General features: G+C 37.5%; 1 protein-coding gene across 1 annotated transcript in view; it reads left to right on the top strand.

Annotated features, from left to right (window-relative positions):
* The first annotated feature begins 1,066 nt into the window (after positions 1 to 1,066).
* Positions 1,067 to 15,626, top strand: part of dpr3 (defective proboscis extension response 3) — a 45,054-nt gene continuing 30,494 nt past the window's right edge. Inside the window, exon 1 of the mRNA XM_017154182.3 lies at positions 1,067 to 1,657. Within this exon, the coding sequence (XP_017009671.3) occupies positions 1,210 to 1,657 (448 nt within the window). The 5' untranslated portion in view covers positions 1,067 to 1,209. The remainder of the gene's footprint in view (positions 1,658 to 15,626) is intronic.

Raw genomic sequence — 15,626 nt, 5'->3', positions numbered from 1 at the left:
AGCTGAAAATAATACCCACTAAATTATGGGGGTTATTAGACTAAGTTTTTAGGTTTCTCAAAAATTTCGAAAAAAAATCCTATCAAAATTATAAATTTCAATGCTTATTTGGTAAGGTCTTTGGATTATCAACAAAAATACTGTTTTTTATTATTTAACATTTGTTATTATAACACATTTTAATGCCAATATATTTGTTAAGGTGTTTGGATTACTGCACTTTATTATTTAACTTTAAAACATTGTTCTCTCATAAAGAGAAAATGGCTGCGGGGTCTTTACTAAACCACACATTATTATATATACACATTTAGCAAGTTATTTTAACTTTTATTTCTGTTTTGACCAGGCGAGAATGCCAGGCATTTTAAGCTTTTTGTTGACTCTGCCATATTTTTGTTCAGAAACGCATAAAACATTTATAAATATTTAACTGCGGCGTAGACTAAAAGCGTTAAAAAAAACCTAAAGACACATTTAAATTCAAAGCAGTTTAGATATTAGTTTAAGTGTTTAATATTTATAAAATATATTTTTACTTCTACCTAGCAAACGAACACATTTTGCTATAGGGGCTTCAATAAATCCACACAAGAAATGGATAACTTGATTGCTACAACGGGCAGGGAAAAATAGTATATCCATTAAAGGCAAACCACTTCAGACTCAAGTCTTTTTAAGCCACACATATAGAACCCTTTAAATCTGTACATCTTCATCGAGCACTCCACACTTTTTTCTATCTAACTCTGAACATGTTGCTGCGGGGTTTGTACAACAGAAAGTTTCATTGCTTATTTTTACTGTGCATTCAAGCAGAATAAAGGTAAACTTAAAGTGAACTGAGATAAAACCGAGAACAGCAGCTGAGTCATAAAAACAGTAAGCCAGCTGAATTGTTGCTGCTGTGCGTTTAGCTCGAAATATTTCATTGACGGCTAGCGAAGGCAAAAAGTAAAAGTAAAAGTTTAAGTAAGCATAAAACAAAATATAATAGCAACAACGGCGAATGGCGCATTATGCTGCTAAAGTCGACAACGACGGCGGCAGCAGGAGTAGCAGCAACAGCAACGGCAACGGCAGCAACATTAGCAGCAACATCGGCAACAACGGCAGCAGCATCAGCACTTAAATGCAGCAACAAGAAAAATCAGCTGAAAACTGGCAAATAAAACTCAACGACAGGCGAAAACTATTAAATCTCGCTGGATGCCTGCGGCAATAGTTATTGTTAAACAACACAAGCAGCAGCGGCAGCAGAAGCAGAAGCAGGAGCAACAGAAGGAGCAACAGCAACAGCAGCAGGAGCAGCAACATCGAGGGCAACAGGAGGGGAAACAAATTTGCAATATAAATTTATGCGGATTTTTGCGTCGCAGCGGCGCCGACGACGTCGACGTCATCGAATCGCGTAGCCCAGGCCATGCTGCTGATGTCGACGTCCCAGCAGCAACATCAACGGCAGCAGCAACAGCAACAGCAGCAACAAGCAGCGGGAGCAAACCAGCAGCAACATCGGCAGCAGCAGCAACAACAAGGGCAGCGGCGACGACGCGAGCAGTTATTATAATAATGGCGTTAGTTGTTAGCATAATACAGCAAAAACAACCATCGGAACGGCAGCAACAACAATCGCTACTCTGGCCATTCTATAACGGTAAGTGCTCTTGCCCTTTCAGCGGATCTGCCACTTTTTTGGCCTTTTGACCTGGCTACATTTTCGTTGGCCAAAAACTAAAGCTGAATGCTATAAATTATAAGCGGGTGCTTCAAAAACTAATGGTGTTATGAAATCATTAAAAAATCTGCTTAAAAGTATGCCACATTATAATTACATATTATGAAAAGGGATTTGGATATTTTACTGCATACTTTTAGGAAGGTTTTTAAGTGATTCTGAACCACTTTTACGTTTAACTGTTAAATAAATTCGTTTTCCATTACGTTTAAATTAAAATAATTTGTTTTATAATTAATAAAATAAATATAAATATTTAGGCAAGCGTTTAAGCTATACAAAATTCAAATAAGATTATTTTTATTATTGCCTTCCAAGTTAGAGTACAGAAACTTTTTTAAAAATAAAATTTGATTACCAAAAAATAATAAAACCTTGATAAACTTTGGGAAAAAATGTTTTTCCAACTAGCTAGTTTTAATTCAAAGGACATCTCTGTTGGTGTCCTGCGCTTTCCTATCTGTTTGCTCTGCTACTTGAACTTTTTGCCTCCGCTTTTATGGCTGAAAAGGGAAAGCGGCGGAAAAGCGGGGGAATGCTGTATTGCATACTTTTAGCTGCTGCCATAATATTTCAGAGCAATGCAAATTATGTTTACGTGCGTGGAAAATAGCTAAAATGGCCGCCGTCCATTCGGTTTGGAAACACGACTCCCAAACACCGCCCACCACCCACGCAAAGTGTGCTAAAAGTATGCTTTTAATAGTTCAAATTGCATTTAATGCATAATGCAGAAAATTGCTCACAACGGGACTGGCAGTCGACTGGCAGCAACATCTGCAACAGCCATAATAGCAATAACACGACCCATTCATTTGTTTCGCTCTCATGCTGAGCAATTTGTTAATAATTAATTTTCGAGCATAAAAATCCTCTGACGAGTGATGCGTTTTTCATTTCGACGCCATTTATGCACGTCTGTTTAAAGTTTTTCCGGGCTTTGCGGTTGAAATTGAAATTTTCTATTTGCCGTCGTTGATGTGAAAGTTATTTATTGTAATGCGGTCAGCATTAATGGTGCGTACTTTCATAATAATAAGTGTTTAATAAATATTTTACATTTCCCGTTTGACATATTGTATTTGTGCGGGGGAGTTGCAAACAAAGCAATTGCAATTAGAGGAAATGTAAACATGTTGAGATAAAAACATCAGAAAAATATGCAAAATCCATAAGTGGTTAAATGGTTTCGGTAAATATGTAGCATATCTTTAATTTATCCTTTTTTATGAAAAAACCCATTTTCTTAAAATGTGAAAAAAACTAAATACATTTAAGCTTTTAGTTAACAAAAATTAATTCATTAAATTAAATTTTATTTTTTTTTAAGTATTTAAGTAAATTCTACTTTTGGGTATGAATTTCTATATATTCAATTTTGCACAGGTATTAAAGTTAATATTTACTTGTCAGCTGGAGTGATATGTTTGTAGGTACTTAACCAACATGGGATAAATAATCAATTCGGGTTCAAAAGTTATCAAAAATGCAACACAAGATAATGAGTTAAAATGGGGCATATGTGGCTGGAATTGCTAATATTTATAAATTAATTTTGCCATCAATGTTGGATACCTTTCAAATTTCCCGACGCCCAAGAACACTCATATGGAATTTCACACAATTTCAAGTGGTGAATAATATTTGAGAGTTTCCCCCTTCTTGTGTTTATCTCTTTTTGAGTGATGGCAACTGATTGCCTTCAGCTGCTGGGGGATATTCATTGCATTTGCTTGAGGACGTGTCAAACGAAATTGAATTCCAGACACATTTCTAGCCAGCTTTAGCCTTCTATTCTCTGGTTCTGGTTTTCTGGTTCCATTCTCCATTCCGAACTGGTCAATATTTAATATTTACACGAACGTTTTCCGGGCTTTTCCAGGAAAAGCCTGCTGCTGCTGTCTGCCGCTCTTCCGCTCGGATTGTTTTCACCCATATTGGCATAATTATCTTCTGCATCATCATGCTGGGAAAACTGCTTAAATGCGTGTGAGTTTGCCAGGAGGAGCTGAGCTTTCCCAGGACCCCGAGACCCCTGAACCTCAAACCATCCAACCATTACCATTTTCCGACTGCAGTTGTCTGCGTTCTGCGGCTGCTGATTTATGACCTGGCTCATTGTCTAGTTTTGGCTCGAATTCCCCCCTTTTTTCGCCCCTCCAATTGTCTGCGGTTCTACCGCAATAATCTTGTTTTATTAGTCTCCAGCGTAATTTTTCTACAGTTTCTTCTTTTTCTGGGCTTTGGTTTTGGTTTTGGTCTGGCCTTCTTCTTTTTGTTTTTCCTTTGCCTTTTCTCTGGCTTTTCCAATCTTTCTATATATATTTTTTTCCTCTTGCGGTTTGCTGCCGTGGGGATTTCCCCATTGGCTCTGCTCTTGGCCCGACTTGTTTTATTTCCGATTCCTGTTTTATTTGCCCTCCATCTTATCTCATAAATAATTCATTAATATTTTCAATTGATTTATCCCCCAGTCCCGAATTTGTCAATGGCCAAACCGGTTTCCTTTTGAATCCCAGAGCCTTATGTCCGGAAAATCCTTGTGAGAAAGTGCTGAAGGACGGAAAGTGGAACATTAGACGAGTTTGTTTGTTTAAGCTGGCCGCTTAAAGTTGGCCAAGTTGCGGCCCAAGGAAAACTTTCCATATTCTGCCGCCACTTTGAGGTTTTGATCTTGAGGAGCCAAGTTTTCCCCCTACACACTTGTACTCAAGTGCTCATTTTGAACCGCTGGCCTCTGCAGGTCATAAATACATTTGTTTAATGACCGAAAAGGTCCGGCGGCCGGCAAAATGACCAAGCAGCGTTAACAAATCTACAGAAATTGTTGCTCACAAAGTGCCGGCCAAATTTTCAACTAATTAATGAAATTTATGTCGGTCAACTTTTCAACGTTAGCAGCAAGAAAAGCGGAGAAAATGAGGCCATCGTGGCAGCTAATTAAATGCAATTAGAACGGCCTTGAGGGGGGTGGACTATAGTCTCTATAGATAGTTGTAGGCCCTCCCGGAATTATGTGAAAGCCCCTGAAAGTTTGCCCCCAGGAAGTTTGTTTGCTGCTGATGCCAGCGGAATCTGCGAAAATTTATAAATCAATATAAAAGTCTTTGCAGTTGTGCAATTTCCCCGAGTTGTTAGGCTTGATTAGGGCATAAATTCGCTTCGATTTTACTTTTGGCTTCTGTGTACTTCCATTCAATTAACCGTGAATAGTTACGGTCTTCGTGCAGTTTATAGTTATAGCTTTCGATTAAGTTGCTCACAAAAAGGAACCTCATCATACATATCATCAAATCGAGCATCGTTTCAAATCAAGTTTTTGTTTGTACGGGCCCTTTATAATTCAGCAAATAATTTTAATAATTTAATAATTCAACAATTATAAGTTTAGTGGTATGAAAGGCCTGCAGTAATTTTACTCACCACCTGTGGAGAACCTTTTCCAACCTTGTTAGCAATTTGCCACTAGTTCAAGGTTCCTCGCACGCTGCCATTTTTTGGGCTCTGCTCACTTCCTCTTCGAGCACACTCTTAATTTGGCAGGTGTGCTGCGAATTCATCTCAGAAATTCACCTAATTAACACGTTCTAAAAACATGTGCTGCTTGTTGGTCTGTTTGCTAGTTGCCTGTGTCCTTGTTGGTGGGGGGCCATGAAATTAATTTCCAACCATGTGCAGCACTTTCAGCAGCCAAAAAGTTGCCTGTTCGTATGAGTAAATGTCAAAAACTTTGCCATCGACAAGAACTTAATTATGTAAAGCATGGAATAAAAATAAAACTAAAATACAGTCAGGTGTAGAGGATATATGGCACTATATTTTGAGGACTAGAACCCTTGAAAAGCAGCCATGAATTTTTGAAGCGAGCACATAGAAATGGAAAAATACAAGCGGGAAATACAATATTGGGTAAAGTGCATCCTGCGAGGCGGCGAGCTGCACATCCTGCCGCACATCCCGACACATCCTGGCCGCATCCTGGCGGCAAACCAGGACCCACAGCTAAACGGCGACCATTACCGCGACGTCGAGTAGGAAATAACTCGTGGCGGGACGGGGTTCCAAAGGCTCTGAGGTTCCGCAGTTCCCGGCTTCCCAGGATCCGAGGGGTAAAATTAGGTCAATTGCGTGTACGACGCGTTGTGAAGCCCAGCATCCTGTCTGCTATGTGTATGTGTTTGTGCAGGTCCTGCGTCCAGGATAGCCTCGTGTTGTTCATTTACGCTTTAGTTTTTTGCCGCTTCTTCCCTTTGCGGATTGTCAACGTAATGTGGTGGCTATATATGCATGAATACATATCCACAGTGGCGGGCAAGTTATTAGGGTCATTGCAAACGAAGAATTTTAAATTATAAGATGTTTAACCTTTAATTTACTATTTAATTATGATAGGTTTACATTTTTTTTTATTTTTCTACCTTTTTTATAATCTTGTCATAACTTTTTTTTCTAATAAAGACACAAAAAATTAAAGACAATAATTATAAATAATAGGGTAAAGTTAAGTTGCTTAAAAATTGAAAGGTCAAAGATTTCAAGACTTTGATGATATTAAATTCCAATACAATTTCTAAAGGACCACTACTAACTCCACCGCAACTGTGCGTATGTATAAATTCCCTATATAAGCCGCATTCAGCGACAAAGGAAACGGGAGATAAATTTAAGCGAAACTTGCTCGCATCGCCCCGAAAGTTGTTGGCCAAAGTTGCGCATATAATTTAAGCGTCGAGCGAAAAATATCCAACTTGGGCAACTTACTTAGGGCCCATAACACACTCAAACAGAAAAAGTAAACTTTGGCCTGCTTAAAACTACAAGAAAAATTAAATTTGGCCAGAAAGGAAAAAGGAAAAGGGGAGGACCAAGAACCGAAATGAACCAGGCCGACTTGGAGTCGGAGTGAAAATGGGAATGGAAAATGGAAAATGCCGAAGCAAAAGACGCCGCCTCGCTGGGCGCAAAAACTGCGCTAATAATGTGAAACTTTATTAATTTGCTCTACACTGCAGCTGCTGGCAGGAAGAAAAGGCTGCGGAGCTGAATTTACAGCTTGCTAATTTGGTTAATTTGGTTTTCTAGTAATTTTCCCCCATTGGAGGAGCGTCGGCTGTGCAATTTTCACTTTCCTTTTTTCTCGCCGCCGAGGCCCCAATTTTGCGGCTATTTGCATTCTCTCTCTCTCTATCTTACACTCGCCTATCTGCCGCGCATATTTTCGCAGTCTGCGATGCATTTCATTAATTAAATTGCAATTTCTAGCTGCGTTTTTTTACGAACGTTTTTCTCATGTTAATTTTATACTCAGTCTGGTGGTATTTTTTACAGCTGGGATTTATCTGTTCTTCCCCACTAGTTTTTCAACACAACACACTCTTCATATTCTTTATGAGGTTTCTGGTAATTTTTTTGTGGTTCTACCCAGGCTTGTGTTTTTTTAGAGGATATTATTTTTGAATAAGTTTTATTTCATTTCCCTTTTGATGGGAATGATTTTTACCGGCAAAAAGGGGGAATCATTGCTTTGACAGGAAAATTGCATTCACCCGGGGATCCGGGAAAAGTTTAAGCTTCTTACCCGGAGTTCGTACACGAATATGTATTCCAACCAATTAATTGTATGACCTGTTGTGAAAACATTCTCGTTGGAGCGTCATCAAAAGTCAGCGAAATCAAAGCCACTTCCTCTTGGCAACAGTGCGTATGAGTGATGGCCTTTCAACTCATACCCTTTTCACGACCTAACATTGCCATTGGCAGTTGCCAGTTGTTTAAATCAAACCACAGCACACTGGGCCAGCCGATCAGATTTTTGGCCAAAAATACGTTTTTCTTTTTTAGGAAAATGACCAAATTGAGTTTGCGATCCTTTTTATAATACATTAAACTAATTTATGCCAAAGTTTCAAAGAATTCGGGCAAGTAGTTTTCTTTTACCATATTTTCAAAGTGAAAAATTCATAAAATATTGATGGAAATGAAAAAAAATTTAGAAGTCAAAGATGCTGATGTTGCTGTTCGACTTCTTTCCAAAACTTGCAGAAGGGATTATTTTCAACAAGTAAAAAATATAATATAGCTCGTATGTCTTACTTGTTTGCTAAAATAAATGTAATTGTTAATTTTTACGCTTTTTTTCAGCAAATGAGTACTTTGCTTTTCGAGTGCCTTCGAGTGCCATCCCCAAATTAGTTCATTCCTTCAAAAAAAAATTCGTTGATCAATTTACTAAAAGCGTAGCCCACCGACTCGATGCGGTTTTGCCTTAGTTGCCGGTAATTTTAGTTTTAATTGAAGGCTTAACTCAAAGTCTAGCTATTTTGAAGAGCTTTGCTAGAGAGCCCAAAAGTATGCCGTACTTTTTTCTTCAGGTTTTAGTGAACATTTGGCGTGATTTTAGTGTGACTAACATCTTAAATCTACTTTTTAAGTACACTAATCGATCATGGTATTTTCCAAACCTATATCTATCTATTTAATCAGGACTATGCAAATAAAAATGTAGCATACTTTTGTGATGACTTCAGAATATGTCAAATTAACATTAAACAAATCAAAAAACAATATTTTTAAACAATTTTTTTTACATAATTTGATTATATAAAACTTAAAAGGTAACAAGAACAAAAAAATAGAAATTTTTTTTAAATCGATTGTTTGATAAACGTTGATGTGGGAGCCTCCGAAAGTTGCACTTTTTAACGGTTCATAAATCTTAAATGACATAATATTTTTTAGTGATGTTAATTTTTTTTAGTTTGTTTTATCTCATACTTTATTGTTTTCGAAAATGAAAGAAGTGCGTCTTCTAGTTATTTTTTTAAAAATAAAAAACCGAAAAGTACGTAAAATTTTCCGACTTTGGTCTGGATTATCTATATCATATAAAATTCCAAAAAATTTTACTTGTAGTTCGTTGGAAAGTTCAATCTTTTAAGAAAAAAACGCAAAAAACTGCATCCTTCTAACTGTCCTAGGAAAGAAATTACAGATTTTTGGCCAAAAAATTAACTTTCTGGCCCAGTGTGCACAGTCATCTATGGCGCTTGGAGGCCAAAAATACATACATGACAGCCAATTAGCAAACGATTTGTTTGACTTACGGTATACGAATACCGAATATAAGCGAAAGCTTTTAACCAAACGAAGAAAAACCTTTCAGGCCCAAAATGCCACATTTCCGCTATCGATTTGGCTTTCACTTGCTACGCTTTTCCCGCTTTTCCCCCCAACTGCCTCTTTATATTTTCCTGCCTGTGAAGAAAACGGAACTGATGTGCAGACTCCCCGAGAACTTAATGTGGGCTTAAGCAACCTTGTAACCGTAACATAAATATTGCGCAAAACCAACAAAGGTCTTGCTGCACTAAGAAAAAATCAGATGCATTTTTCCCGATTTTTAATAAGGAAATTTTTTAAAATATATTGAAAAATTTTAACTTTTATTAACTCTAAGAATTAAAGATCTGGTATCTTTAAAATAATTCTTTTTTAATAGTTTTTATTTTTATGAGTGCAGTAAAACCCACACGTGTTGGCAGGGAACATGCCACAAAAGTCATTCAACCGCAAAAGTTTTTGGCGTCAGCGGCGCCGACTGCGGAATTAGTTGTGCAAGTATAAAAATTCACACATCAGCTACATTGCACAGGCACCGAAAATCGAATAAAAAAGTCACTGGGATATATGCAACGTGCAGATATCTAGCATTAAGATTAAATTTATATTCGTATGCATTTTTATCTGTGGAAAATATGTTAAGCCCCATATTAGGTATCGAGTTTCATAATGTTTAAAATGAATTATATAGCTGTATTTTTTTTGTATAAAAGATTCTGATTTCTTCAACCCTTAGGAAATGTTGTTTTCCTAATAACATTGATGAATTATTTTACTTCTATTTTTATGAAAAAAAATTACACAAAAATTCAAATGAAAATTTGTATGAAAAATAAAATAAAATATTCCAGGTTATAAAACCCTTAGGACATTTGGCTTTCCTAATAATAATAATGAATTGTTTTTATTTAACCTTACATAAAATATTCTGGTTTCTAAAGCCCTTAGGAACTTTTTCCTTCTTAAAATAATTGATGAATTATTTTACATCTTTATTCGGAATAAAAAATCAGACCGAAATTCAAACTTTAAGCCATAATAAAACGTATTTCCCAAATATACCCATTTTTGTTTTGAGTAGAGGGAAGGCATAATAATAATTTGCATTTACTGCTGTTGGCTCCGCAGTTTGCAGGTGCGAGTGCTGCAGCAGCAGCAACTGAGGCACAAACAGCAGCAACATCTAGTGGCAACAGCAAAGGCACAAGCAGCAGATGCCGCATTAATTGCGCCCGGCCAAATACAGACAGCACATCATTTGTGTCAGCATTTCGTGTGGGCTGGGAAAGCTGTGGGTGGGGGGCCAAAAGGAAAAGCGGCCCACAGCCGGCGGGCAAAGCAACAACAGCTAAACAGGCCAAATACAAATGCTAAACATACGGATACAAGCCAACATCCACACACACACACAAGCACACAAACATTTTGCATTGCGGCAATAAAATAAATTGCAGACAAAAAATAAAAAAGAAGCGAGCCCCAGGAAAATAAGGAATGAAAACATATGTTAGCCGGCACATATGAAAAAGAGAAAACTATTTGCCGGGGAAATGCTGAAATGGGAAATACGCTTTGCAGCAAAAGGTTTCAGTTTCAGTTTTAGAAATTATGCTTGTGCGGAGCGTTTTTGGTCGGGGGTTTGATTTGATATTTATCAGCGTTTTTAGTATTGTATTTAGAGGGGAGAAAAAGAGAGAAGGGCAGGAAATCGAGGACTCGCATTTAAATGATAAGAATGGAAGTGTAGGCACGTGGAAGTGGGATGAGTTGTTGGGAGATGATGAAGTCATCAAGAGTATTAGCATTTGGATGATTGATTGGGCATGCCGGAAAAGAACCACAACGAAATGGTTTTATTTACGGAAGTAGATTCAATTTAAATACATTTCTTACAAAGGAATTACCTTTTATTATTTTAAGCATCTTGGCAGCTTCCAGTTCCAACATTTTATTTTTAGAAATATCATCTTAAATTTACAAATATATGGAATTTTATTGGCATTTATTACACCAAAGTTATTCTTCCTTGAACACTTACACTAAAATCCGATAATCTCTTTCCTACTTGGAGTCAACTTGTTATGCTGATTAAGAATCAACATCTTGGATGTCCTTTCTTATACACCCACATTAGTAAAGCTCCCGCTCTATGGGCACAAAAGGCTATGCAAATATGGACATATACAGATATATATACACACACATTCGCAGTGCAAACAAGTGCATCTTTAGCTTTTCCGCTTTTTCGTAGCTTTTCCAGCTCAGCCTGCCGGTTTTTTGCCCTTCTATTTATTTTTATTTGCTGCGCAGTGCTTAAAATAAATAAAAATACTTGTAATGCGCGTACATCTGAAAATCGTTATAGTGCCCTGCTGCTCGCTATCTCTTACACACTTTTACACAGAGAGACAAATTTGTTTTTAATGGCATATTAAGAAAATATGGGGTCCAAAGATTTAAAAAATAGATTCTATAAGGTTGATTACAAATTATTTTGAAATTTTCTTTATAAAGCTAGTTAAAAAAAAATTTTTTTTTTGAGCTACCTATTTTTTTCTGCACATCCTTGTCACTTTTTCCCGCTTTTCCGGCGGCTGGCTCTTCTGTTTTTCATCGTCTTGTTGCCGTCGTTTTTCGTGCATTTTAAGGCAAAAATGGAATTGCTTTTGGACGTCTGCGTGTGTGTGTGTGTGCAAAAAGTCTTGCGGTTGGCCAAAAAAGAATTTTTGCTAACGCTGCCTTTGCTTAACCCAAAAGTGCAATGTTTGCAAGGATGCCCAGCGCTAACAAACAACAGCCCACCGTCTCCCCCTTTTCATGTGTGTCAGTCAAACAGACATTGTAGCCCCGTCTTGTTGGCTGCATTTCATTTTTGTGGCGCAAGGACATCGAAATGCCTGAGGATGTCTGTGGCACACACACAACATAAATTTGCTTAAAGATTGACCAACAAAAAAAAAAGACAGAAAAACCGAGTGGCAAAACTGATGTAAAATGCAAGCAAAATACGAGTAAACAATGGGGTGAAATAGAGACGCAGAGTCGCAGACACAAATAGACTAAAGGTCAGAATCCGGATAATTTTGGGCACGAGATGGAAAATCCATGGCGCACACTTCGGGGCAGACTGTCTGGGTTCGTCGGGGCTGATTGTTTGCAAATGAACTTTAAGCCACTTGCCCTCGACCACGCCCTCTCCGTCGCCCCTTTTCTATTCATTTCCATTTTCTTAGCTTCCGTTTCCATGGAACTCTTTGTCCTTTTATTAACACATTTTCCTTGGAATTGGCGTAGTGGTTTTACTTTTTTTATTATCCCATCCAAAGGGGTTTCAGGAGAACACAGAGGGCAAAACATTAGATCTGATTAGATTGCATTGCATGTCGGCGGTCCAATTTGTCCGAGTAAACTGTTTGCTTTCACGCTGAAAAAATTCAAAACAGGCAATTCTAATTTAAATTTAATTCAGAAAAAAATATGTTTAATCAAATAGGATAAATTAAATAAGTTATTAAATTATTAAGTTATCACAGGTGAATTAACCAGGACAGCAGTCCAGTGACTACTGAAAATTTCCAAGTTAAATAAAAAAAATCACTAATAAAAATAATTTAATAAAAAGATTTAAGTCTAAAAATGTTGATAACAGACAGTAAATACCATTTTATAGAATCTTTAAATATTAAATTTCACAAAAATGTAAGCAAACAATTCTGTAAGAAGTTTTATACCTAAAAGTACTTAAAGGTTTTGCAGGAGATTCTTTTCGTTGAACCATTTTCCAACAATTTGAGTTACGACCCCAAATACATTTACAACGTGCATTTTAAGTTTCCACAAGACCGGCTTGTTTTTTTTTTTTCCTTGAAACCCTGACCTTTCCCGTTGCTCCACTTGTTTTCCTTGGCGAAAATTCCTGGTGGCTGACCATCTGTTTGCATTTGTATCTAAATAGTTTGGCTAAAAGTTTTAATTTGTTTGATACCAGACTGTTTTCCTGCCTTCAGAGTTAAGCTAAAAAAAAAACAAACGTTAGCTTTTGCGATAGTTTAATGATTCATGATTGGAAAGTTAAGTTTATGCAGCTCATGATTTGTGCCGGGAGTTGGCCATAATTTATTACTCTCCCAACGCTCTTAGAATGGATAAGAGAAATCGTGAAAAGTTGGTCAAGAGAGACTAAAATAAATAAATAAAATTTAGTAGGAGATAATTAATAAATGGCGAAGGAGCATCAATAAGTTATGGCCAGCATAAATCTACGCAATATATATTGTTTTTCTTTTTTTTGCCCACTCAGCTGCAAATAACTTTCGAATTCATCTTTGCTGCCACACATTTTTGCAGGCGAAGGCAAGTTTAAAGGAGTATTTTTAAAGCAAAATAAAATAAATATCCAGGGAATCGACTTTCTCTACTTGGCCAGGAGGTCCTTCTCCTGGCTCTCAGGTCGGCTCCTTGGCCTCTGATTACCTGGCAAATGCCAGGCCACATCAATCAATCGAGGCGGCAAAGTTTTATGCAACTTTCTGGTCCGTTGCGGTGTCTAACCAAGCCAATTAATTTGCGGTTTACATGCCATTCCGCTCGTCAATAAATAAATGCCGCCCACCGCCCCCATTTCCGCACTTCTGCCCCAACACACACCCCTGGGCATTTCAATAGGCGCCCAACGAGCGTAGCCCATAAATAATGGAAATCAACATTGCAAATTTCCCACAAAATAAATTTCCATGGCTGGGGCAGAAAAAAAAAAACATTTTCATGTCGATTATATGTTCTACATGGCTCTACATTTCACAGTAACTAATTTTGCGGGCAGGAACGTTCTCGCATTGAATCAAATTATTTTGCTGACTTTTTGCAACAACAATAATAAGCACAGAACTTTTGATTAAGGCATTTTTTCGGTTTAATTAACTGTTTTGTCTTTGCTCGCGAACGCGTGTGTATGAGGGGATTGAGTAAAGAGAACCGAATCAAACGTATTGAAACCCTTTGAGAAGAATATTAAATGTTCTGAAAGTCTTTTAAATTATTTTCAGTAATTACATTTTTTATTTTATTTAATTTAATTAGTAATTTAATTTTGAAAACATATATTTTTAGACTTCCTGCTGAAAATATATCTTTATTATCGATTGTATTATCGAAGGCCCGATAATATTGTATAATGTTGTTTAATAAATATTTTTTCTTGGTGCACAAGTATCTGACCGAGTGAAATTTTTTGCTGATTATGAGTTTTCAACTGGGGAACCATGAAGCTCATTAGGGAGTTGGGCGTTTTTTTTGGGGTGGAGAGTGGCATGCCGCACTTCGAATTTTTTCTTGCGGTAATCTGCCAGTGCATTTAGCTCTCAGCAGTGGCCATCATCAGCTTTCCTCAGCTTTCATCGGCTTTCCTTGGCCGTTTAATGCAGTCCAGAGAGCACTCGAGCAGTGGAAGAAAATGCTCGAGGGGTGGCCAAGAGGACGACGGCCCTCTCACGGAAAAGTTGCAGTTGACACCATCTTATGAAATTAGTTTCTTTTTCTCCCATTTTTGACTTGACATCGTTTTGGCCGCTGCTGGCACTCGAGGGTCGTTTCCTTCTTATCCCAGCCTCCACTTATTTTTTCCGTGTCCTCTCACTGTGTAATGTGAATATTCGTGCGGACATTGCTGCCCGGCTTCTCTCACAAAAGGCAATGTCGCAGCATAAATCCTGGCCAAGGCAGCTAAGGCAGCCCAGCTCCTTCTTCTCGGCCTCCCAGTTAAGCGTTTTTGTTTAACTTTACACTTGACCCCCGAAATGGGCAGCTTCAGTTGCCTTGGATTTATGCTTGCGTATTTTTTGGCTGTCTGCGAGGAATTTTGTAAAAATTGCAGGTTGATTTTCGTCTACAATTTTTATTTTCTTTTAATAAAAGCTTAAAATTCTATGATATACGAAATATTTTAGAGTTGGGTGTAATTTAAAAGTAATTTAAGGAAATGAATTTAAATAAATAGAATAATATTTAAATTAAATAAAATACAATTAAATTTCAATAATTTTTTTTCGACTAGATTTTTGATTATTTTGTTTTTTGATATCGGCCTTTTATAATATTTAGGATAGCTTTTTATACCCGTTACTCGTAGAGTAAAAGGGTATACTAGATTCGTGCAAAAGTATGTAACAGCTAGAAGGAAGCGTTTCCGACCCCATAAAGTATATATATTCTTGATCAGGGTCACTAGCCGAGTCGATCTAGCCATGTCCGTCTGTCCGTCTGTCCGTCTGTCCGTCTGTCCGTCTGTCCGTCTGTCCGTCTGTCCGTCTGTCCGTCTGTATGAACGCTGAGATCTCAGAAACTACAAAAGCTAGAAGATTGAGATTTCCCACACATATTCTTTGGCTTCCTACGCAGCGCAAGTTTATTTTAGTCGAGCGCCACGCCCCCTCTAAGGCCCACAATCGCCCACTAACGATTTTAAAATGCGTCCTGCGCCCACATCTTTAAAGATTTCCGAGAAGTATAAATGAAATTTTGTTGTGTATATTTATACCTATCGAAATGTAGAAGACATTTTTCAAATCGGACCATTCATTAAAAAGTTATACGCTTTATAAATTGTCAACATATATCTATCTCCCTCGCACTCCCTTTAGCTGAGTTACGATTATTAGTCGGGACACCAACCCGACACAGCGTTCGCACTCCCTTTAGCTGAGTGACGGGTATTAGATAGTCGGGACACCAACCCGACTATAGCGTTCTCTCTTGTTTTATCTTCAATTTC

This window comes from Drosophila takahashii, chromosome 2L, assembly GCF_030179915.1.
Source record: "Drosophila takahashii strain IR98-3 E-12201 chromosome 2L, DtakHiC1v2, whole genome shotgun sequence".
Lineage (NCBI taxonomy): Eukaryota > Metazoa > Arthropoda > Insecta > Diptera > Drosophilidae > Drosophila > Drosophila takahashii.
The sequence above is the reverse complement of the archived record's forward strand: the minus strand, read 5'-3'. Positions and strand labels throughout refer to the sequence as shown.